The sequence below is a fragment of the Aythya fuligula genome, chromosome 14 (assembly GCF_009819795.1).
Source record: "Aythya fuligula isolate bAytFul2 chromosome 14, bAytFul2.pri, whole genome shotgun sequence".
In the NCBI taxonomy this organism is placed as follows: Eukaryota; Metazoa; Chordata; class Aves; order Anseriformes; family Anatidae; genus Aythya; species Aythya fuligula.
The window spans coordinates 8,670,933-8,696,603 of NC_045572.1; the positions used below are offsets into that span (position 1 = coordinate 8,670,933).

The 25,671-nt window shown below is 42.4% G+C and overlaps 1 protein-coding gene across 2 annotated transcripts in view; it reads right to left on the bottom strand.

The window, feature by feature from the left end:
- Nucleotides 1–25,671, bottom strand: part of NRG2 (neuregulin 2) — a 98,155-nt gene that overhangs the window by 12,072 nt on the left and 60,412 nt on the right. For both annotated transcript variants that reach the window (XM_032196747.1, XM_032196746.1), the window contains exons 4-5: nt 22,729–22,849; nt 12,403–12,461 (exon numbers count right to left, since the gene is read on the bottom strand). In XM_032196747.1, the coding sequence (XP_032052638.1) occupies nt 12,403–12,461; nt 22,729–22,849 (180 nt within the window). The remainder of the gene's footprint in view (nt 1–12,402; nt 12,462–22,728; nt 22,850–25,671) is intronic.

The following is a 25,671-nucleotide window of genomic DNA, read 5'->3' on the forward strand; positions in this document are numbered from 1 at the left end:
TACACACACACTGTGCAGTTACAGCAGGTTAGTTTTTCTGTAGGCTCAGCAGCGGTTACACAGAACACAGTGTATGCTTCAGAGCATTTTAATTTCCCACCAGAGCTTATATCTTATGTAAAGAAAGACCCAAACAAATTGCAGTGGAAGTTAATTATGAATTCTTTTAGTTAATTATGAATTCTTTTGAGATGAGCCATGTTTGTTAGTACCTGATATGGAATTTACAGTTTAGGCAGGAAAAAAAAAAAAAAAAAAAAAAAAAAAAAAAGTACACTTGTTCTGAAACAACTCCTGACTCCAGACAGGCCAAAACACATAACGACTGCATGAACCTGGTAAAACCATTCATTTGCTTTCTACAGGCAGAATGTGCCCTGCACAGTTTCACGTGCCCCTCTGCCTGGGGGCTTGTGCACCAAAGAAGCGTGTGTGGCAGACAGATGTGTAGGCACTTGCACAGGGCCCTCAGGCCTGCAAGCACAATTCTTCTGCCCATGACCTCAAGTCTGGTCTCGGATGCACAATGTCATCTGGCAGCATTGCCTGTAAAATCTCCTGGTATCACATAAATTGTGTGAGTACTGTTCTTTGCAGTACAGATTTGCAGTTGTACCACTGATACTGCAAGTGATTAGTTGCCTGGGCAAAGGTAATGAATCCCTTGCAGATCTAAAAGTGCAAATTGCACTGGAAGTTTCCCTCAAGTCTGTGATCTTTCAAATTTCATTTTTGCTGTGGTTCTGCATTTTTAGAAACAGCAAGCATGCCAAAAAAAATAAAAATTAAAAAAAAAAAAAAAAAGAGCACAAACTGGAGTATCTGCTTTCAGATTCAAATTCATTACAAATAAGATTACAGTTTATCTTGAAGAGATAATGCTAAGCAAAGTTGAGTTTGCCTAATGAATCAACAATGTTGTTGTCCAACACAGGCAACAGTTTTGCTGAAAAAGTCCTTTTCAGTTCTGAATTGCAAAACTTTTCCCAGTACTGGCCTCACCTAAAGACAGTTTTTTCCCACATAAATATTAAAAATCTTCATTCATACTTATCATTGTACATTAAAGTGTGTTCTCCTGTTCCAACTCATCATATGAACAAGATTATTTTCAACTTGGAGATGTCCAAATTGATTTGCTATATTTTCCAAAAGAACTTTTTGCTGCACAGAAATACTGGTTTCCTTTTGCAATGCTGTTCAAAATCTGTGTGTGTAGGGGAAATTAGCACTAACAGTTGTGGAACATGTAAACACTTTCCAACTAAAGCAGGTTCTTCTCTTCAAATCAATGCTAATGTTGGGTTCTTTTTTTTTTTGGGGTGGGGGTGGGGGTGGGGGAAGATTCTTAATTTTATGTAATTTAAAGGCCACAAAACCCGGATGCTCTCTGCTTCACATCTCACATTTGTGCAAAAGGAATGGCAAACTCTACCATGCATATCACAGTGAGTTTGTACAAGTTCCAGGAATATGTACACAATGTGGTGGGCAGCAGAGAACTGGACACATTACATTTGTCATAAACCTTCTGGTTATCACATTGAAACTTGACCTTTTCCTAAAGCACGCTACCATTATGAAAGCTGTTTTCACCTGACACTGTGACAAATGCATGTAGAGATGCATTACACTTCATCCATATATCTACACTATTGATCTGTTTGATGGCAACACACAGCCTATACTGACACATTTTCTCCCTGATCTAGGATTTGCTGTAACATTTACAGCTACAAATGGATGCAATTCAGACCATTCTCATGGTTTTTTTTTTTTTTTTTGTTTTGTTTTGTTTTTGTTTTTTTTTTTTTTTCAAACTCGGAAATGTCTATGCAAACAGAGTTGGTAGGCAAGACCTGAAGAAATTTAGCCTTCCCATTGTCTTCCCTCACCTTAGAACTGTAAGTTCTTTTTGCTCCCCAGCCCCTGGAGCAGATACAGACTGCTGGCTTGTTGGATCTTAGCCACAAGTTTCCTAATCAGCAAAGAAACCATGCAACTATACAGCAGCTAAAATGCATGTGCCTGACTCTGCCTGCAAACCCACCAGTGGCTTTGCACGTACAGGAAGCCATACCCCAACGTGTACTCCTGCATCTGAAGTCCATAGCTACTCAACACTTTACCATCATTTCAAGCTTTTTCATAATCTCGTCTATTGATTCTTTCCCTCCTGAGTGTCACTTTGACAACACAGTTCAGGCATACAGTGGAATTGTAAAAACTCAGCCTCTCTTTTGATATGCAAATTGACAAGGCTGCACACTGACTTCCAGCAGAAAATTCCTTTTGATGACAAGTCAACTTGCTTCATAAAGCAGAGGAATTACTGGAGGCATACTAGTATCTCCTGACATTCTCATATCATTTTTTTCCTAAGTTGCTTCTCTATTATCACTAATGACCATAATAGCAAAATAGTTGTTTGACGGTATGCAGAAAAATTGTTCCAGCACAATAAGCATCCAAGGTGATGTGCCAGCCAGTTGTAGATATAGGCATTGCTTCTGTTTCACCCACAACTGAATATATCCAAAAGGAAGCCTTCTCTCCTTTCCCTGCTCAGGAGCTCCTCCCAGCCTGGGCATTAAGCAGGTATTGCCTTCTGGGCTGGGACAATGAAGGAGGAAACACTTTAATAGTATTCTGGGTTTTGGAAGGTTTGCCTGTTCTTTAAAGAAGAGACTATTCAAAATTATTCAACATGTTACAATCCAGAGGCTAACACGATGACCCCAGCTCCAGAAAAAAACATTGCTTCAAAGTGTAATTTTCTGCATTCAGCAGAGGGGTATCATCTTCATGAACATGGCATACCATACAGTGCATGCCTATTGTATATTAACAATATTCCACTTGGGAACAAACATGTTTGAGAAAACATTTCTCCTAGAGACACAAATTTATTTTGGTCTGGAGCAAAACTATTTCTGATGGCATTCCATGTCTGAAGGAGGCCTCCTTTGCTTTTTAAGAGGTTGATTAGGAAAAGTAATACATCTTCAAAAGCTTTGAGTCCTATTTGCTGATAATGGAGAAGGTGTTCTGTGTGATGTGCTACACCTGTACTGTGTCCTGCAACAATTCAATTAATCTGCATCTCATGCAGCCTGTCAGTAACAGAGTGGCTGTCTGGCACACTTGGCTGCTGGGGATTCCCAGAAACTATCAGATGACAGTCCCTTCTGCAGACATTAGCTGTACATAGGGAAGCATGAGGTCTAGGCTAGTCTAGCAGCTCCTCCAGAAGGCAAGTCACTCCATCCTAACAGGAGTTGTTGCAATAGGGAAGTGTATTGCATTCCAGCTTTGTGGCAGAGGGAATCAATATAGGCAGAGGCTAGCATGCAAATCACAGTAAGACAGTTCTGAGATGGTTGCTCTAGGCTGAGGAAATGGGCATACTATTTTTCTCATATCATTTATCTTTGTCTGTACTCAAACATGTTCCTTGATCATGGCAAGTAGCTAGGACTGAGCACCTCAAACCACAGTGAGATTTCCCAAAATATCTGAATATTCCCAAAATATCTGAACTGGGGGCAATTTTTTGGAAAATCTTGTTCCAGTTGTACCTGCCGAACCTTTCTGGAAATATTGGTCTTAAGATAGAACTCATTCTTCCTTAAGCAGCTGTTAGTGTTAAGGAAACAGTATCTACTATCCACTTAGATGCATTACTTTGCAGTATTTATATTATTCCTTGTATATAAAAGCTAAGCTGGGCTCTTCTGTGTTGATCCCAAAAGAGACCAAACTAGTAGTCTGTAAATGTTCAAATACCAAACTACTGTACATATAAAAGTGTCTGTCCAACAGAGAAAGTTGGCAAGCATGGGAGAGCTGGAGAAGGGAAAATATATGAGAGATGACAAAAATGCTTCATTTCATGCTCTTTGTCTCATCTGAAATGTATGTGTGTGTAATTCAGGTTGGATCCAATCATCCAGATTGGTGCTACTCAGCTGTTCTAAGTAGAGCTTGCTGAGGCAGCAGGTGATGCATGGACCTTGCACTGGTTTCTCCCAAGGGAAAAAATTCAGCTGAAGTGGATTGAAAGAAAAACCCAGTTGGATTTAGGTGCTACAAATAGCGCATGTACTCTGTTGACCCACTGCCTATTGTTAAGTCACAAATTCTGTGCTGGATTTTTTTCTCATTGTTGGACAGAAGAGCTATACCGACTTGATGCGTCGTGACTTTGGGACTACATTATGTTCTAAAGTTTCACCTCCTTTAAAAGATGAACAGACAAAACAACATAAACTAAAATATCTTTATGGAAGTAACAATTCAAGACAAGATAAGTCTCACTGTGTTGAAGATTTCTAAGATGAATAAGAAGGATAAGGGCTTTGCAAATGGCTGTGAAAACTGGGCCTGTGCTAACATGGACTTCAAGTAGCCTAAGAATGCTATTAAGATGTTTAGCTATTGTGTACATTATGCCCCCCAAAACATGCCTGGGTCCCCAGAGGACTATGTGAGTCACATTGCATGCTCCAAGGTGTGAAACAAAGTGGAGAAATAACATCTGAGGACCACAAAGAGACTATCAATAATAAATTGTACTGATGAGCAATACTTGGACTGCACCATGACCTAGGCTTTCTCCAGGGGACATGAGGGAGCAATGTCCCATGACACTGGGGACAAAGGACACTGTGTGTGAGTTAAGGACTGGGCATTGAGTGAGCTCTCTGAGTAGTCTGTGAGCTTTCCATAAACCGCACAACCTTTTTGCTTGTCCAGTACTGTATGAATAAAAATAAATGGGTAGGCCTCAGGAGTCCAGAAATGTAACAACAGTGAATTGGCGAGCTTCTGTGGATTAGCTCGTAATTAACTTTAGGAGGTCCCCAGGGATAACCTGCACTGCAGTCCAGGAGAGAGAAATAACCCTGTTATGATAAACCACAAATGCCCTGTAATTACCCAGCCAAACCACAGCATAGTCATTACATTAATTAAATGGTCAGCAGCTATTGTGTTATTAAAGGGAAGCTGCACAATGTCTGTGGAATTTAAAATGCTGCTAAATATTGTTTTAGGGCTCAGATGAGTAAGAGAATGAGCAGGAAACAGAAAGGTAGGTTACAAAAAAAAAAAAAAAAAAGTATTTTTCTATTTATCATTCTCATATTGCAATCAGCAGGTAGGAAATTACTCATGAATGAATGAACAGAGGAGCTGAAATTCAGATTTAGACCTTCTATTAGAAGCTCTATTCTATTAGATCCTAGAAGAGCCTGAAGTGGTATGTTCATCCACCTACTCAAGGGGACATTTCACCTCTGTATGGGGAGGCAATGAGAGAAGAAAATGTCCAAACAGCTCCTGTCAAAAGGATCGCTCATATATTTGTGTGATCACCAACACTCCTCCAGCTGCAGCTTGGTGACTTCAGAGCAAGTTAAACTATACCTAAGAAAAGAAGCCTCCCACCCAATAGATACACTGCTCTGATTCAACACCAGCTTAGCTGGCAGCTTTGGAACCAATTTGTGTGCTGCTGTATGAACATGTGATTCTGTTCCCAGGCCAGATGCTGTAGCTTGCACTTCAGGTCAGTGGCCTGAAGCTGAGAAATGTACAAAGGGGACAATGGGGATGAGACAGCCTGGTACAGACACAGCAAGTAGTAACAGTTCACAGTTTTCTGGCTGGAAGCGCTCTATGAAAGTAACTTCCTTAGAGAAGAATGACTGATGGGAAGAGTCAGATGTCTGATTTACAGGAAATGTTTTATGGCAGCTCAGAAATTATGCTGCTGAAGTCATTACACAAATCACACCTAGTGCAGTGGATGGTTAAGAACACATAGTGGTTCTCATTCAGGAAATTCCCATTTTTGTCATCTATTCCTGGAAGGAATCTGTAATACCTATACAAGGGAAATGTCCTGCCACAAAGCAAACTGATCAGGAGCTAGACCCACCCAAAAAAGCTTTTGATGGCTTCAACAAGGGATCCCTGGGGGACATATAAATCTGGGAACTCAGGATACACCTTCATATCAGCAGTCACTGAAAGCAGAAATGACAAGATAGTCTGTGACTGCAAGACACTGTTTTTTCAGATCAAGCTTTTCTCTTCCATGTTTTCAGCTGACTACACTGAGTACCATGCAACAAGTGTAGCTGTCTTCCTCCTCTTAGGAAGCCTGCTCTCAGCGGACAGCAGAAAATGCTGATCTTCCCTTCCAAAGCAGACTAGTGGGAAGATTCCAACCATGAATTAAAATTAATTTTGTAAAGAAACAAAGAATGAAATACAGGGTAAAAATGGAGAACATGTTAAATTACATCAGCTGCTGGCTCTGTTCTAGGATGTTTACTGGCAGACTACAGACTTCAGCTTTTATTTGAAAAAAATGGAAAATAGAAAATGAAAACATTTGAATGGGATGACATTTTTCCTCTAGATCAGTGACAATGACTTTGGGAGATGAATAAATAGCAACATTAAGATGTAATTTCAGATTTCACAGACACTGAACTGTATCCCAAATTTCTAATTTTTTTCCCACAAATCTCAGGCAGAAATAATTCAAATGTGCAGACTTAGGAAAGGTGTAAATGTTACTGTTGGAGATTATGGTGTTTAACTTTCAGTATATCAGCTCCTTCTGGAATGAAATAGCTGCTGATGTGTTTTTTGAAACCTTTACATCTAGCCAGCACAAAGCCTGGAAATTTACTAGTCCAGCAGTGTTTCACAAAGACCTGAGAAACTTCTTGAGAAAATATAGGGCTAGGCTAGGTCTTGGTTTCATGTATAACAGGCAGCTATGAAATTCAGGTGCCAGCACGGTTTTTAAAAAAGGCATGTTTCTTGAAAGAAAGGGTGATTTTGGAAAAGCTACAAGTTCTGGAAAGAGCTGCAGTACACAGTTGTGTATGAAGCTGGCCCAGGAGATCTTTATTAGAAAGACTTACTGACTTGTGTGTGATACTGCTGAAATTCACCCACATGTGCAAGGAGAGATGGAAATCTGACTGCAAAGGCAAAGATCACAACCCCAGGAGGTTCTCTGAGAGGTGATACTACAAAGGAAGAAAAAATGAAAAAGAGAATATCTAAGCAGATCAAAAGGTTTTATTAAGTAAGTGTAGTGTAAGTGTGAGGACTCTCAAAGATTGTTCAAGATTGTTTTTGAGGGAAGCTGTATACTGAACAGCACCAACAAGAAAGAAATGGAAAAAGATATGTTCCTAGTTCCCTTAAAAATTGAAACAGGCTGGTACCACAGGCAGCATTTTGCCACTGGCTGAGGCAGTTTCAAGGTCCTCTGAATTAAAAGTAAGGCCAGAGAAGAGCATATTTATGCACTTCAGTAGACTTCAGAGCCACTTTTAAGGATGTTCCAATGCAGGAAAATCACCATGCAAATCCAGCTACTGTCCAAGAAAAGAGTCTTCTTGCACTGAATGTTCAATCACTTCAGGAATTGCTCTGTTGCCAGCAGAAGCTGGACAATCACATCAGAAAGCAGAACTTTGGTCCCAAGTTCAGAGCTGTCAATTTTAGAGTAGATTTCACAATCAATCGGCTTGCAAAATGGTCACTGGGAGCTAATACTATGGACTCAATAAAACTGTGGTTCAACAGTATGACGTGTTAAATTCTAGTTCTCACTAGTGCAAGGACAGCTAGACAGAGACACACGTGACTGTGAACATACTATACAGAGACTGTGGTAGAGACATCTGACAGCTAAATTAATGAGTTTGTGCTCATCACCCTCAGCACCTCTGAAGGATTAGACGTCTCAGCCTGATGCCAGCACTAGTGTTAGGTTAGCTTAATTCTCATACTTGGGTGCCAAACACTCGATAGTGACTAGGAAGGTAGCCTGGAGCACAAATTTGGATTCAAACCTCCAGCAAAGATGTCTAAAAGCTCCCTCAAGAAATAATGAGGGTCTGGCTGCACTATTGTTGCAAAGAAGGGAGCAGTGAGAACAGTGGGTCTGACGAAGGGTCCATTATGTGAACTCAGGTTGCCAGCATGGCTGGTTACTCCTTGACTGTACATTGCATTCCCAGTGGCAAAAGTCAAGGAGGATTTCTGGTTTTGTACATTCTGTAGTAACAGGCTCCCAGCCCTCTGGCTTTATCAAAGATACATCACAAGCACAAGATCTAACTCCTGAAACTAGCATATGATATGACTTTACCTTCTCATCACTGTATGTACATATACACCTTATGTACAGTGCAGGATATCTATTAATTATATCTGCAACTATGATTGTATGCAGACACAGAAATATGCAGAGTTTGATATGAAAAATATTTTAGTAAGATGATTTAATAACTCACAGCCCATGGAAATAATTCTTTGTGTTCTCATCTACCAGGGTATTCCTCTCTTTTATACTGTAATTGCATACAGCCACTGTCCATTTTGTTCACTGCCATTAATTCTCTTTCAATCTAAAATAAAATTGCTTAAATATTTCCTTAATGTTCCTCAGTTATGTTTTATAGCCTCTAAAAGGCTTTCCTCCAACAGGTTATTTAAAGCCTAAACAACATCATTTTCCAACACTGTCCTGTCAGCCAATTCATTATGTGTGGATGGAGGAGTGTGCACAGGGATCCAGTGAGATCAGTGGAATTTCATACAGACATAACGGATCTAACCAGACTTCAGGCAGCATCAGAGCATTTATTTTTTCTTCTCAGGTATGTACCTTTCACTTTTTTTAATCTCAGTGAATGTGCAATTCTTTTCTCTGACATCTCTCCTTCCTTGTTTCTTCTGGTGGATTTTCTGTTTTTATCAACGTGACAAAGCCATCTGCCATACTGTCGTAGAACTGACCTATGATAAACAGGATAAAGCTTTTGAGTTTCCCCATTAGACTTTGCCCATACTTACTGGATGTGTGATTACTATGTGTCAGTGTCTGAAAAGCCTGTATTTGTGCTGCTGTAGCTTAGCAGGTTACTGCCCATCCACAGCTGATGGTAACCAACTGCCTATGCATACTTAGCCACTGCTGTGCAAAATAAATGTGTTGGCTTAGACCTCCTTAGGGTATGATTCTTGCTGGAAAACAGACCATCAGGGAGGCTGAAATTAATGCAGGCTTAGTACAAAGGCAGGCTGAGATAGCTGACACAGTGAGGTACCACAGCTCTGCTCAGAAGTGGTACCTTGCTTGGCCAGAGCAATGTTTTCTGTTTGCATGATGCATCCATTTTGTTAGTTAAGTAGCTGCTCTATCATGCTTATCTCTCTTTTTTCTTTTTTTTTTTTCTCTTTTCTGCAGTGTCTCAATACGTTTCCCATTACATCTGCATGACAGTGCAAGCAAAATAAAATGCAAACTCCTTACAAGCAGATAGTAACCAACAACAGAGATTCTTGCCTGAATTCTGGTGTTGCAAATTTCTACAAAAGGCAAACGTTATTCATCCAAATAAGGGCTGAGTCAGGACAGACTGGGATGTCCCCAAGCTAGCCCAATAATACAATTCCTAGTGAGTTCCTCTGTACCAATCTGTTAGAAAATAGTAACAGTGTGAGCATGACATAAAAAAAAAAAAAAAAAAGTGCCATTTTTAACAACTTCAAGCACTGGGTATATACCCAGCATATGTCTGACAGTAGATATTTGGTCATATGATTGTAACAGCAACTTAGAGAATATCACTTGCAAGAAAAACAATCTAAATATATCTTTCATCTTCATAATTACAGTACTCTAGTAGGTATTTCTGATAGTCAAAGAAACCTCCAAAGCAACCTGCCAAACAGACAATGAGAGCCTGAGCCCCTGCTGAACATAGGGAATTATTCCTGAGCAAAACCTGAGTAGTGGTTCAAACTGGAGAGATAGGAAGGTGCTCCCAAAAGGAAGATGCACAACATCTGTGATGCTGGGAAGAAGGCAACCATCTCTACTTCTGGCCCAAATTCAGAAAACTATCTGCTGCATCCTTTCAGAACCTGCATCCTTCAATTTAGTTTACTTTGCAGAGGTTCTCCCTCAGACCTGGGATATACCTGCTGACAATTATAGTGTAATAATTATATTAAAGAGCCAGAAGCCTCCCATCTAGGCCTGAAAACCTAAAACATCCCAAATACATTTATTACAACACCAGGGTAGGTGTCATTATTTACTGTTTAAGTATCTGTCAAGTGCTGGCAATGTTCTCAAAATAATAATCAGGTCAGAGCTCTTTTATTTCCAGTGGAAATGACTGAAACTCATTTAAAGTATTTCAGCTGTTGACCTGTCAGAACCCATACATGATGAAGTACAGAGTGAATTATAGAGCAACAGCAACTTCCAATGTGACCTAATTATCATTTAAAGTAGAAAAGTAAGCATTCATGCAATCCAGACTCGAGTGAAATGTGTTTTCTATTTGAAAGAATGGCAAGTTCAGTGCATTCTTTGCTGCAGTGTAGCTGCTACATATATTACCCAACTGTGACCTGAAAGTGAAAACAGCTATAAACACATATGAATCATCTTAGATTATTTTTATCCTAGTTCAGATAAGTGACCTGGATTGTTAAACTGTTTTTACCTTACTATTCCATGGTTAGACCAGAACTGAGATAAGGAAATGTGTCAGTTGGCATTGTTCATTCAACACATGAATAAAATTTAAAGAAATCTCATTCCCATAAATTCTGAGGGCTGAGGAAAAAAATCATGCTGTTTACTTTTGCCATTGCAGTTCATTAAAAAAGCACTTTTCCAAAATAAAACTAATTTTCACCCATTTTTGTTTTGCAGCATGATAGCAATAGCGTCTGAACATGTTGGATGCCACATCATGAGACACCCTACAAACCAACTTCATGGGTGAGCATCCCACTGCTGTCTGCAGCAGGAGTCCCTGACACTGTGGGATCCAAAATAGAAGAGAAACCTTTTTGCATCAGGTTAAAGATCAAAACAGAACATTATCTTTAGACATTTTAAAAAGATCTACTTTGATGTTTTAGTCTGAAAAAAATAAATCAATTGAGGTTTCAACTTTGGAAGACAATTTGGAACAAAAGGCAATGTAAAAACACCAAGCTGTCCCAAGGGCCTCAAAGCCCATCTGCATCTTGTCTCTATACTCTGCAGAAGAGAGTTTAATGCAAGCCTTTGCCAGCTATTAGCATGTGCTAATGAGACTCTTGCTATTGCCAGTTCAGGACAAGGACTGAAGGATTTCTTAAAGAGTGGTAAGAGAGGGGACACTGGCAATCAAGGAGGTATCATGGAGAGGCCTTTCTCCTCTGGTTCCCAGTACTTGGAGCCTCTTCTGTGGCTCCTTTTAAAAACTCTCTTTTAAAAAACACCATTTGTGGTGGTCCAAATGGTCAGCATGGAGGCGGGGTGTACACAGATAGTCACTGTGTTGTAACTGCAGGCTAAGTGCTGCACTTTCTTTCAGGTCAGACCTTATCCACACAAGGATCCCACTGGTGCTAGGACACAGTCTGAACAGAGACCTAGCAAAAGTTAGCTGCCTTGAACAAAATAAGCAAATGACACTTGTAAGTGAGGCATCTCTGGAGACCCACAGTACATGGGAACTGAGAACTAGACACTGGGAAGCACTAAGTTCAGGAGTTGTAGGGTACTTACATCCACTGCATACAAGGTCAAGGGATCAGTCACTGCAGTTAACACAACCCCATATGCAAGGCTGTCTGACCTACTAGGAGATATGGGAACATCTCTGTCTCCAGGATGGATACAGTCAGAGATGCCTAGTCAGCAGATTTTGTTTGCATGCTGTGTTGCACTGCAGGGAGGGGAGCCCTGAGACCATGGCAGGCTCCAGCATGACCTCTGGCTCCAGGCATGAACCATGGGCTCTACCCAGACCTCTGGGCATGCTCCAGGCCAGCCTCTGACAATCTCACCTGAACAGCAATTGATGCTTGGTTTAGCTTCAAGTAACAAAACCACAACCTCAGTGCAAGGGAAATTTCAGAACAGCCTTCACTGTGTTTTCCTCAGTTGGTACAGAGAGACTCACACACCCAACTTGCAAGAGTCACAGGAAAAATACAGATCTCTTGCACCGCACCACATAGTCCATGGTGAGACAGCAATGCTAGCAGATACAGCTTATTGCAGACTGTTCTCACACAGCACACCACGTAACCTTGTGCCGTATTTGTATTTTGCACGAAAAGAGCAAGCAACATTAAATTCAATCAGAAATGAAAGCAGATCCCATTCTAATGAATGGGGAGATAGCAAGAGCCCTGATTCTCCTCTTGGCGACAATCGCAGCTCCTCTTAAGGCCAAGCAGAGCTGGGAGTGCACAAGACAGGAAGAGGGCTCTTGGAGAACAGAAGAACCTGCTTTAAGGACATGACACAGAGCTACAATAACAAGGGAGAGAGAGAAGTAGAAAGAGACATACTGGAGAAGCTGACCATTGCGAAATGCTGACACCGGTCTCCTGTGAATTCGATCGGACACCTACCGGAAGAAAGAAAACCAGAAAGAAAGAAACAAGATAGCAAAATGACACCCAAACAGAGTGAACCGAGGCCCCTCCTGATCCCTTTCACAACTCCTATCTGTCTGCTTTCAGCCTGCACCCTTACCTGCATCCCTAAGCCCTAGCCCAAAGCTGACACCAAGAGCCATCCCTGACTAGACCACTCTACATCCACCGCTGTGCCCAGGAGGTTTTAAGTAGTGTGGTGCATTTTTTGTCTTCAAACATACTTTGCTTAGGATCTGGCATGTACAATCGCAAAGGCAGTTTCTCCAAACATCTCTGTCCGAAGAATCCATTTGGACATCTGGAGGGGAAAAGGGGAGAAATCACAGAACATGTCTGGCACCATTCTTGAGGCTAAGGTCAGAAATAAAAAGTGCATTGTGATGAATGGAAAAAATAAATGCTTCACACGCATATTTACTCTCTGCTTTGCTTTAACCTCTAACATTAGCATTGCAGCTTTATCTTAGGCCTGGGTCATCAAGCCGCCAGCTAAACCCCTCCTTTCCTCCTCTGCCTGCCTCCTTCCTTCTCGCCTGCTAGAAGCACCAGCTGGCCAGAAGACTGAGATGGGCTGCACCCTATTTTCAGAGATTCTCCTTGAAGCCACTATCTAGACAAGACTGGCAAGCAGCATCACAGAGCGGTGAGCAGCTGCTCAGGCGACAGCAAGCATGGTGTATGGCAAGCATCTTCATATTATTACCCCCAGAAGTACTCACAGGATGTTCCAGGGAGAATGGCTATGTTGCGGTTAGAGAGGAAGCATGTGCAGAATCTCTGTGTTAACAGAGAGAAAGGGACAGAGAAGAAAGCTGAGCTGGAACAGGTCTCATGCGCTGCCCAGCTGTGCTGCCCATGCTCTTGCAGGCCAGGCTATCCCATTCATAGAATCATAAAATCATAGAGTCATTAAGGTTGGAAAAGACCTCCAAGATCATCTGGTCCAACCATCCATGATGGATGGGCCAGGATGTGCTAGCTCAGGGGGCACCAGTTGTATGACCCTGATGCTGTAGTGCCCTGGGGACAAGGGCCACAGGGCAGGTGCACAGGTCACAAGTGAGGTCCCTGCAGCAGCTCCAAGTCAAGTGGGACTCAGGGGGTGTGGGAGCATGGGCAGGGTGTGGTGGGAGCTGCTGAGCTATGCACAGGTGCAGCAACACCCACGTGCTCTGCATCCTGACCTGCCACAGCTGCGAGTGAACCGGGAAGCATTGGGAACTCATTAGTGGGTGGTCAAACATTTCTTCCCCTGGTGCTGATCTCTCTCCCTTACCTCACTGCTTTTATCATGACCTTCTTGGATAGTTCATCAAAGTTATGCTTATCTTTCTTCAAGTCTCATCTCTACCCACCTGTACTGAAACTCCCTCCCTCTCTCCTGACCAAACTCTCCCTCCCCTGAGCTTAATAGGGTTTTATCATTAATAGCTAGAGTTTTAACATGTTTTCCAACTTCCTGGAATAAGCTGTGTTGCAGGTCCTGTATCCTGTACGTGTCAGACCTTCCTCGCTCTCAGCTACCACCCACAAGAGTGCTCTGTCCCTGTCCCTCATCTAGGCCTCAGTGCTTGACAGGCACCAGCTGGTTGATAAAGAAGAGACCAAAAGACACTTCAGCAGAAAAGATGAGGTCCAGAGGCCTCAACTTGAGTCCGATGGCTTAGCTGCCTGCCAATCCACTGTGAAGGATAGCAAACAGCCAGAGCAGCCTTGGCGCTGCGCCAGATGATTGATCCCAACCTGCACATACAGATGGATGGAGCAAGGAAAGCCCAGGTCCACATGAAGGTCCTGGCCTGACCCAGGAGATCTGACCTAATCCTGTCTCCCAAATGGACACTGATGCCTGCTCCCACTCTGTGACACAGCAAAGGAGAGGAGGAAGCGACGTTTTGAATTCTATGGTGTTTGATATGATCAAAGCTTTGTAGTTCAAAAGCATGTTGGCAGATTAGTTCTGTGTTGTTGCTTAAGGGCTGTGGTAGCATTTGTTCTTGCCAGATTTATGTTTAGATGGCACATTACGGATATGCAACGTCAATGGCAGTAAAAAAAAGCCAAGAGAGTTGAATTTCTGCTTCTCTCTACTTAAGTGAACACGGGCAGGGTTTTTAAGCAGCTGTGTAGTTCCCTTGTGGAACGGAGGTAGAAATCAGAAAAGTCTTCCTCACTGATTATGTCCAGAAAACTTTCATTTTTAATAGTTCTCCCTCATCATGAACATACACTGATCTGGGCTAAAAGGTAGGAATCACAACATGTGAGGGAGTGCTAAGGGCTCTCAGCACCCACATCAGCTTTACAGACCAAGGGTACACAAGCAGAGGCAACAGGTGGCTGGCCACAAGGCAGGCCAGAGCATGAAGATCTCTTGGCTCCAACAAACGTCGTGACTGGCACCATTCCCCCAGTGCACAGAGGTCTATTCCCTGCCTGGAGACTTGGACACTTCTTGGGAAAGCCTGAGGCATCTGCTGATACACTGATACATCACTGTCACAGGCTCCTAGAGGAGGTCATCCTTCTGCTGACAACCTGCTGGTACTCCAGAGGTAGCTTGAGCTCAGGCTGAATGATGGATGCCTGCAAGGGACCTACAGATACACACCTGAATCTAGCACGATCCAAGGAGCAGAAGCAATAGCTAATAAAATGCTGTATGATCTTCCCATCCAATCTACTGTCCTTTTCCACTTCTTCACATCCACCACTCTAACGTATCTTTCCTCTAAAGAATAAATTTCCCAGTTCTAAAATGCAGAATGTCCCATGTCCATGGGAGATTTCACTGGCTATCCCTCTCACAGAAGAAAGCTTTAAAAGGGTCTGCATGACTGAAGTGTTTTTGGCACATGATTTCTTGCTGGTTCTGACTGCAATTTTGGTACATCTGCACTAAGTAAATCTGGTGCACCCTCTATTTATAACTAGCTTTGTTTTCTGTGCTACTCTACGCTTGGTTCTTAAGAACTGTGCTAACACTTCCATGTGGGAGTGTGCTGGCCTATTTGCATATCCCAACCTGCTCAAGGGAAACTTAAGGGCATGGTTCTGCATGAGGATTCATTGCAGTCCCTTGCTGTACACAAGTTCCTCAGTGTCCAAGCCATTCTTGAAACTGGAAATTTGACTCCCTGGTCAGGCAAGTATCTTTGAAAAAAAAATCACCTTTTTTTCTCATGGTCATCTTGGAGTATAGGAAATAGAAACATACCAGTAATATCATTTCAATGCCAGGGTACCCAGACAGCTCCCAAGAAAAGGGGGCCCAAAGGTTACCATCAAACATGAGGCCTCTTGACCTTTCTTGTAATGAAGAAGAGGAAGCTGGTGCTGGAAGTAGAGTGAAGAAGCCCTGTTGGCAATCAAAGATGCAGCTGGATGATGCACTCACAAGGACAGCCCTGGTGAATCATGACTTTAAAAGCTTTTAAAAGCTTGCATGGAGTTTGAACAAAGCACCCAAAACAGATGGTGTCTTCTGAATCCTTTTTTAAGTTTATTCACCATCATGGACAGTCATGAACTTATTGAGTCTTCAAGGACATCCAGTTTAACTTACAACGTTCTACCCATTTGTCTGGGATCTGAGGCTTCAGCTCAGGTGTATGTTGTGAGCACCCCCAAATGGCTTCCAGGGTACTGATGAATGAGGCAAATGCCCTACGCACCTAAGAAAATGGACACGTTGTCTGAAAGGACCTAAAACTGTCCCAGGCACAGATCTGCAAGATGTCAGTCATGTCTGGAACTTGAATGTGACTGAAGCTGCACACCATTAAGGGAAGACTCAAAATCATGTGAAAACTGATGGAGGGAAATAAAACCAAGGAAAAGAGATTGGTAAGAAGTGAAAAAGCAAAACGGAAACGTGTCAAAGTGGCTTTGATGCTGTGACAGCTACCATATAACAAATCCTTAGATCTCTGCTGTCAGCCTAGCGTGGGAGGGAGAACTTTCTAGATGGAAGACAGTAGATAAGAGTCTTCTCCCTGTCTAGTACAGCTCAGGCTTTACATCTTTAGTTGTTAGTGAATCAGCACTGGAAAAAGTGATAGAAAAGAAGCCCTGAACATGAGCACCTTTTGTCACCTCCCAGGCTGTCAAGACACTGTGCTTCTCAAGCAATCACATGCAGAAGGTGTGCTTTGTGAGACTGCTCAGAAGCCACAAGTGCTGTTTTCTCTTCCCTGGGTCCTGATTCCTCAGAAGCATGGATGCTGGCAGCAACGGTTACCAGGAAAACTTTGAAAGTATGCACTGCCCATGGAACCATTTTGTCTCATACTCCTAGACTGGTAAAGATGAAGATTTGTTCTTTATTACTATGTCTCCATCTGTGACTTCTAGGAATTTCTGACATGAATGGCACATGACTCTCCTCTTCTGGACAGGAAGAGGAAATGGAAGAAACTTCTGCATGCAGAACCTGCTGCCTGTATCACAGGCCTGTGAGCAGCTCTTCTTCAGCAGCTAAGCATATGACCTGACAGTTAAGGCTTCCTAAGGCCAAGAGTCATGAGATGGTCTTTCATCGCGGCATCCTTTTTCCTGCACATCTGACCCTAGCCAAGTGATTTTGCCTGTCTATCCCAGCAGAATGGATGTTAAATTGTTCCTCCAAATGTTACCTTTGGATTCCCTGGTCTGCTCACTGGCCTCAGAGGCCCAACGTGTCTCTCCTCAAAGGCTACAGAAAGTGGACAAAGCTGTATTCATAGCAACAGCCTTGGGGAAGTGCAAGGCTGCACGAACCTTTCAAAGACAGCAACTTGCCCCTCACCAATGTGGACAATACCCAAGACTGCCCTTGCTTGACTCCACCCCTCTGTGCCTAACTAATTGCATGAGATTTAAAAACAAATACAATTTTCCACTTGCCATATACAAAAATTTTCTACTTGCAAATCTATCAACAAAACTGGTCAGAGATTTTTCTATTTAGCTTCTGTTGTTCCTGAAAAACGTCCAATGAACTTAGTCAGTTTTGACCAGTTCCTTGAAATTTATTTTTTTTCCCCCACATTTCAAAAATATTCCTAAAGTTCTGCTCTTGGGCTCTGGATGAATTTCAGTTAAATATTTACACTGTAAAAGAAATGTAACGAGATGATCAGCCAAATAAAGCATCTTGAAAACTACAAACCAAAATTGTTTAAATGATCCATTGCTATGTTTTTTGCAGAGCAAACTTATTTATGAAAATTGAAAAACGTTGACGTTTTACCTTGAATCAGGGCAGAGAAATAATTATTGTTATTTTTTAAATTATTTATTAATACTATTATTATAATAATATTCCTGATGGAAGCAAAACAATTTCTGCCCAGCTGTTGACCTAAATCTTGCAAATGTTGGCCCACTTCCTCCAGATCTTAAAGTATGCCAAAATCAGTAGCTTTCATAATGCAATCCATGCTACAGAAGAATGTAAACAAGCAGGTGCTTCAAAATAACAAGATAAGGAAAAGCTGCAGCAGAAGAACACAATGCACTGGTAAAAGGAAATGGAGAAATGTTTCAAGCATGTTGCTTATTTGTGCAAAGGGCTGAAAAAGAAGACAGTTCTGTCATTGTCCCCTGACCAGTCCCAGATGATCAGGCTCTTGGAGAGCCACAAAAGGCTGGACTCCACAAAACCACTAATGATAAGTAAAGAAAGAAACCAGCATAAATGTAGAGTCCTTATCCAGAGCAGCTAATCAAGGCATGTTTGCTCTATAGTAGAGTCCAAATCACAAGGACATCCACTTCTAGCCTCAGTGAAGACAACAGCCCAGCTCCAACTGAGCTGTGGGAACAAAGTGGGATCTGCACTGTTGTCTTCACTGAGTCTCACTGTTACAGGATCAGCTTCCACACTCAGATGATTCTCCAGGGTTTGCTACATGTGCATTAAAAGGGATTGAACTGGATGCATAGAAGGACCACTTGAACACAAAAAAGGTAACTCATCTCGAAACTCTATCACAGCATGTGAAACCCGATGACTAGTCCTGGCTGGTTCAGAAGATTTGGAATAGGAGATAGAGATTTTCACCCCTAGCTCAACACTGTGAGCTCTTCATTTAACATGTGATTTTGTTAAATATAGACAATCTAAACCCAGAAAGTCAGCATCTGTAAACACTACAGCCTGACTCTTGTGAGCACAACTTGTACTACCAGATGGGAGAGGGTTGCTCTATAAAGCTTTCAGTCTTCTGATCCCATGCAATTTAGGAAGATCCTGGCCCAGAGTATCAGCCACTTCAACTACATCAAACACACAAAAGAGCCATGAAGCACCCTGAAGCACCTCTAAGTAAGCAGAGGAGGGCTGTGCAGCAGTGATCCTTGGCTTTGTTTCTTTGTTTGGCTGAGAAGACCCCAACTGCAGATGACCTGTGCCAAGACCTAACTAGGAAGAGTTTTTAATTTCTTCTGTAATATACACTCTAGCACAACCCAATGGGGCCTGGCACCCAGTGACAAAAGATTAGAGCAGACTCAAACTGCTCTAAGTTTTATGAAGAACGCAATGGGTTCCAGGATGGAGCAGGCCCAAGTTCAGAGGCTGCTAACCTTCCCAAGCACTAAGTTCAGCTGGACACAACAAATCAGTCATCTCTATTTTATGTTCCAGCCCAGTTCAAGGCCTTGAGACTTGCCTGTGTGCATTCCTTCTGCAGGCACTGGAATCTTCCCTGCTCTGTTTTATGCAGTTTCCTTACTGTTATGGTAAGAAACCAGTCCAACTTCTAAAGCATCTCTGAGCAATATGGTCTGGAGAAAGGTTAGGAAAGTTTTACTGACAGCAAGAGCCTGGGTTCTTTAATTTTCTAGGGCTGTTGAGTCAATTCTGTATGTGTGTGACTCAGTAGTTTTCTGGGTTAACAGTGAAAGTTTGTAGAATATCTGAGGCAGATCAGACTTCTCCCATTTAACCTCCAGGTGGTCTGTTTGCAGAGTAAGGATAACAGCACAGATTGTATCATATTCAGTTTTCCTTTGACTCTAGCATGTATAGAACTTACTTCAAATTAAGGACTAATTTATGCAAGCACGCAATCCAAAACAGACATACTTTTTGGAACAGCTCCAGATCTGTTCTGGGCTGTTCCCTAGTTAAGAAACTGCATCCTCCAAGGTCTAGATGAAGTATATTGAAAAGGGAGAGAGGAGGTGAGTTTGCAGGAAAAAGCTGAGCTGCTGTTTGCTCTCCAGAACTTACAAGACTGAGAGGAATATATTTCTGGGAAGCCCATTAAAAACAATACTAAAAGGCTGGCTGCCAATTTAGGCAATATCTATAACAACACAAGTACGAGCCACTTCAGGAAATGAAAATATTTGAAAATCCAGCTGCTCTTTTTGCTCCAGAGTGCCAGACATAACATAGAAAGGATCTCCTATGCTCATGGACAGTTGCAAACAATGAAATCCACTTCTGATTACAGGATGATGGAGTTAACAAGAACTCTTTAAAATTTTGTCTTCTGATACCTGGTACTTAAAAGGTGTTGAAAAGGCTGGCAGCACAATGCTGGTGCCAGGCATGCTGGAATCTCCTTAGAACTTGGTCAAGGAAGACTGCAAGGGGGCACACAGTGCCAGAAGACCCCCAAGGTACTGCTGACTCTAATCAGAATAGCAAAGCAGGAACAGTGTCCAGATAGAGCTCAGGATGCTCATGTGGCTGTTGTTTGATCTCTCACTCCAAGGCATTTGAAGAGGTTGTGTGCAGAAGGATCTCCTCCATGCCTATATCTCAGAGGGATGATGTGGCTGGATCCCATGTTACAGATTTGAGAAATGCAAGACAAAGCCTTCATCTTTGCCTCCTTCTCTAGTTTCTCATCTGAACTGATATTATCGAATCTTTCATATACCACAGCAGCTGATCTTCTGCCTTAGTGCAATGAGGAAGCTGTGAAACATTTCATCACTTTGCTAGCTGATGGGCAGGCAGGTCTGAAGTCAGTATATCCATCATCAGCCTTCACCAAGAATCCTCCAAGATATTGGGAAAGTCATGTTTCTGGAGCCCCAGAAACTCTATATAATAGCACCTCAAAATCCAGCAATTCTTATCTTCAGTCAATGATTTGATAACAAATATATATATATATATATAAAAATCAAAGGAGAATGAGCAGATATCTCCTCGTAAAGTAGGATCAGAAGTGATTGCATTGTGTGGAAGTCACTTGGATCTCCTTGGTTCCTGTTAATGCAGAACTTTGTTTTCTAGCAGACCTTCCAACATCTCCTTTGAGTTAGCACTTTGATGCTCTTCCATGCACACCAATTCAATCCCATCTGGTTTTAGCAACTGGTACCTTGGGACTCATCAAAACCAGAAATCATTTCCCATTTTCAAGTAAATGGCTTTCAAATTATATGAAATAATTATGTCTGTTTTGCATGGCACATAAAATCTCGATGGAATTCGTCATTGAGCTTCCCCTCTGTTCATCAGCTATGATAGCAGCCTGTTTTGAAGGTAGACTGTTTCTTTGCAGGGCTGAAATTACTTGGGTTAAACCAGTCTGTCTGCTGATGACACTTGATAACTGTCGCGTCTATCCTCCTTTAAGAATAATGGAACCTAAACATTATATCTGCATATGTCAGGGGTTCAGGTAACTCTTGCTACAATTAGTAATTGGTCAGATCTGAAAGTCTTGATCTGGATTCAAGGTTTTCCCAAAAGAAATAGTGTTGAGGTCTATTTTTCTGGCACCAGCACATTGCTTAGAGATAGACATAGAACCACGTGCTCTTCCAGGCTCAATCATGGAAAGACTGGAACTGTTGGGGCTTCACAGGGCTGCACTTACACCACAATAGTGGCTGTGTCTTCCTCCACGTTTCTTGTGGAGAACACTGTCAAGATGATGCTGTTATCCCATGTCTTTCCCACCACATCTGATCCTGCTCTGGAAAGTGAGAGCATAAGAGCTCAGCTGAATGTTTCCACATGGCTGCTTCTACTCCTGCTAAAAAAATGGAGTACTGGGAGAAGGAAGGAGTAGTGCTAAGCATAAACCAGCACACAGCCCTTCCAAGAGGGATGAGGGTTTTGCTCAGAATCATCCTTCAAGGTCTGAGGAGGCAAGGAGGGCATCACACTGTGCAATGGCAGTGAGACTAGGCTGAGATCCACAGATATAAACATCTTTGGCAGACCCTCTCTACACAGAGGTGTCTGGTCCACACAGGGTGAAAACAGCTCTGGGCTTCTCCAACCTGGGCACAGTGATGCCTGGTGAGCTCCAATACTGACTACATCTGTTCAGCAAAGCTCCTGAGCTCACTAGCCAGACCGGGCACTAACTCACCCAGATTCACTGGTTGGGCACAAGCCATCAGTTCTACTCCCAGGGTACTGGTTCATGCTCACTCTGCAGAAGTCCAGGAGTGAGTAGAGGCTTGCCTTTGCTTGGTATATCTGTCTCCAGCACTGACAACCAGACTGCACTCTCTTGGTCCACATCAGGCTTGGAAGGTGAGCCATGAGAGGCTATTGGGCTTTTTAATTGGAATAGGTTTGAACCAGAGGTGAAAAGCTCTCACATCCTATTCCATATTCCTCACTCTATACAGCTGCACTTCAACCCCTCCAAGAAATTTCCTTTTAAGGATAACTTAGTATATCTCCCCACTCTTTTTTGTAGGTTCTAATATTTGAAGGGGAGCAATAAACAGCCCACAGCCTGTCACACAGGCAGAAACAGAGTGGTGAAGAGCTGTGTGCTAAACCTGCTTCAGTGTCCATGAGAACCAGACAGGAAAAGTAAGAGGCAGGTATCTGCAAGAGACCCCCTCTGGTGGCTGTGCACTGGGGAAGACCCCCTGCTCAGAGGAAAGAACATGTCAGCTGAAGGCTAGGAACACAGCTCAGGGAGAGCAAGAGGGACACAACCTTCCCTGAAGCTGCAGAAGAGAAAGGGAAGAAAGGAAAGAAAATGGCCAGGACAAAAGTGTTCTAAGAAGAGAAATAAATTAAAAAAAAAAAAAAAAAAAAAAAAAAGAAAAGTCAGGAAAAGCAAACCGTGGCACTCACACAAAAAAGAAAATATGAATCCTCTTCCCCTGCCCCCGCCCCTCTAGACTCCCTTTCTTAACCTGCATGGCTCAAACTGTAATTGCCAGAATTTCAGAACTACCCATCCTCCTGCAGTTGCACAGAGGTCTCCTCTCCCCCAAACAAGTAATTTGCATGTTGACACAAGAACTACACTCACTTACTTGCAAGACAGCTGATTAATCCCTTCGATGTAGTAGCATACCCCACCATTGACACAATAGGACTTGGCTGTTTCGTTGCATTTTCTAGCATGCCCAGACCAGGAGGAGAGAGTTGTGGTTACTGCAGGGGAAAAAAAAACACACACACACACACAGACACACACAAAAAGGATATACTGTTATTTCCTTTGTTGGGCAATTCTGTTTTCTTAGATGATTTTCAGTTAGTTCACTTGCCAAAGTAAAAACCCCAGAGCTACAAACCTCAGCCTGTGCCTTTAGACTCATATTCACCTCTCCAGGTGCTGGGGCTGCTGCGACTTGACTTCTCCTTTCCCAGCAAAAGTGGCAAAGTGAGTGTGAAGTTGAGGACTCACCCTTCTCCAAGTTGCTAGCATGTCAGGACAAGATCATCCTTTCAGCAAGCTCTATGGAGAAGTGCTCCTCTCCCAGCTCTCCTTGTGCTCCCCTTACACATGCATGCAATCCTGCACCAGCAGGAAGGCAGGAGGTCAGGAAGCCCAGAACACATGCTCAGAGTCACAGAGTCATGGTGGCATGCTGCTGAGGCATGATTTGTACTAGGATACTGGACCAAGATCCAGAGATTCTGTAAGGGGACATTTCAATTTTAGGAGGATGCTGCAATTGCACCACATCTCTTAGATGATACAAGTTTTCACAGCCAGAAGCAAATGCCCTCATGGTCCCCAGAGCAGGTCCAGTGCAAGGAAGAACAACCCCATTTCTCCTTCCCCAATTTCTGAGCATTTCTTTGTCATGTCCCAATGGCTCTGCTTCTAGAGACCAAGGAGAAATTTGTTATGAGAGGTCAGTCAGCCCTGGCTTGTGCTAAGAAGAAGGAAGTCATATCATGACTCAAATTTCCTGGGATACAGATACTTTTCCAAAAACAATGTGTTTTATGTTGTTGTTGTTTTTGTGGTTTGTTGTTGTAGTTGTTTCCTAGGGAAAGGCGTTCCAGCCATGTAAGGTAGAAACAAAACTATGTTTTAGGATAGATGATTTCACCAAGCCTCCAAAGAAGTTATTGCAAAAAACCCTTAAATATGAAAACTCCCAGACTTCTGTAGGGAATTTCAATTTTCCCTTCCAATTAATCTTGATGGGAACTAGAAACCAAAACTATCACAATAACCTTGTAATGAGTTTGTATAATTTATTCCTCTCTGAGATAGCACTGCATCTAAAACCAGTGGAGAGCTGTCCATTCAGGAGCAAGAAGCTCTAATGGATATCACCCAAAGATTCTTTACAAGGCCTCTCCTTTAGCTATTGCTTGATCCAGCCACTTAAACCAAGTCTTAATATCAAATACCATTTTAAAACTGAGCATGGAAATAAAATCTAGACTGGCAGCATGCAGTTGCATCCCCTAATGCAGTCAGATCCAGGCTGTGCATAGGCTTCTGGAAAAAGAAAGCTGCTGTGCTTTCTTTGCTGTGCAGCTTTCTTTGGGATGCTTGGGCCAGTTTTCTGGAGGCAGAAGCAGTGGCAGAGCAAGCAAGAGCCTGCTGGGGAAGTGTGAAAATTGTAGGGCAGCAGGTACATAGAGTGACAGCAACTGGCCATTTGAACAGTCCCTGAGTGCTTCTAGGCCAGCATACAGCACGCGAGCTGCTGAAAGTCACTGGCAGGGTGACCTTTGGTTTGTGGTGCTTGCTGGTGTTTAATGAAGTATATGAAAACTGCATGAGCTCTGTTAAAGCTGCAAGTGTGCCATCAGATCAGAGAGCACCAAAACTTCATGAATCAAAACACTGATGCAAATGGAAAAGAACACGGATGAAGAACAAGCACAGCCTGAATGAAGCCATGACCCCTGCAACCATAAAACTTATCAACTGCTAGTAAGCAAAGTGATCCATGGCACCCATCTGGCTGGAAGTCTCACTTCATAAATACTACAGGATAGGACCATGTTCTAGAGTGAACCTTCCACAGCAAAGCAGGAGGGCAAAGGACAGAGAGGGATAAATAAAAAAGAGCCTAGAAACCACCCAGTAGGAAACACTTCAGATAAAAAGGTATACTTTGCACCAGAAAAGATGGACAGGAGGATGCAGTGCTGTGTGATGTTCCAGTAACAGAATGGATTACAGTCCTGACAAACTAGATTCATCCGATTGGGATTATAATGGCATTTTTATCCAGATGAAAAAAAATAAATAAATAAAATAAAAATAAAAAAAGTCTTGCTCAAAAAATGTAACAATCTGTTTATCAGTGTGGCCCCCTTTGTCATACTTTGAAGTATGAGAGGCCAAGGGGGATTTCAGTGGGTTTCTACCACACTAGCAGGATATACCACAGACTCACAAGCAATGCAGGCACTTAGGAACTTCATGTGTAGCTGTATTCTGTTGTTCTGTGCTGTTGCTTACCAGCCTGAGCAACTGGAAATATCTTTACAAATATCTACCTGTTCCTCAGTCATCTGCAGTTCAATGGCTGATGTCAGTAAAGTGAGCCTCATGTGCAGTTTATTTGCAGTCATGAATATTCATTCACCTCCACTCCAAACACCCAAAGCTAGGTTTTATTGTTGCTGTTATTTATCCAGCCAATGAAGACAGTGTTGAAAATACACATGAGAGATTCAGAGTACTGTAGTCTTTCAAAGCATCTATTTTCTACCACACATCTAGCTTATTCAGCACTGATAGGGCAGCAGAAAGGAAAACCATGTGCACTGACATTGCCATATGGACTGTCCTTCACATAATAAAACAATCATCACAGAATCACAAAATCATTTAGGTTGGAAGAGACCTCCAAGATCACCCAGTCCAACCTATGACCTAACACTAACCAGTCTTCCACTAAACCGTATCACTGAGCTCTACATTGAAACATCTTTTAAAGACCTCCAGGGATGGTGACTCCACCACTTCCCTGGGCAGCCCATTCCAGTGCCTCACA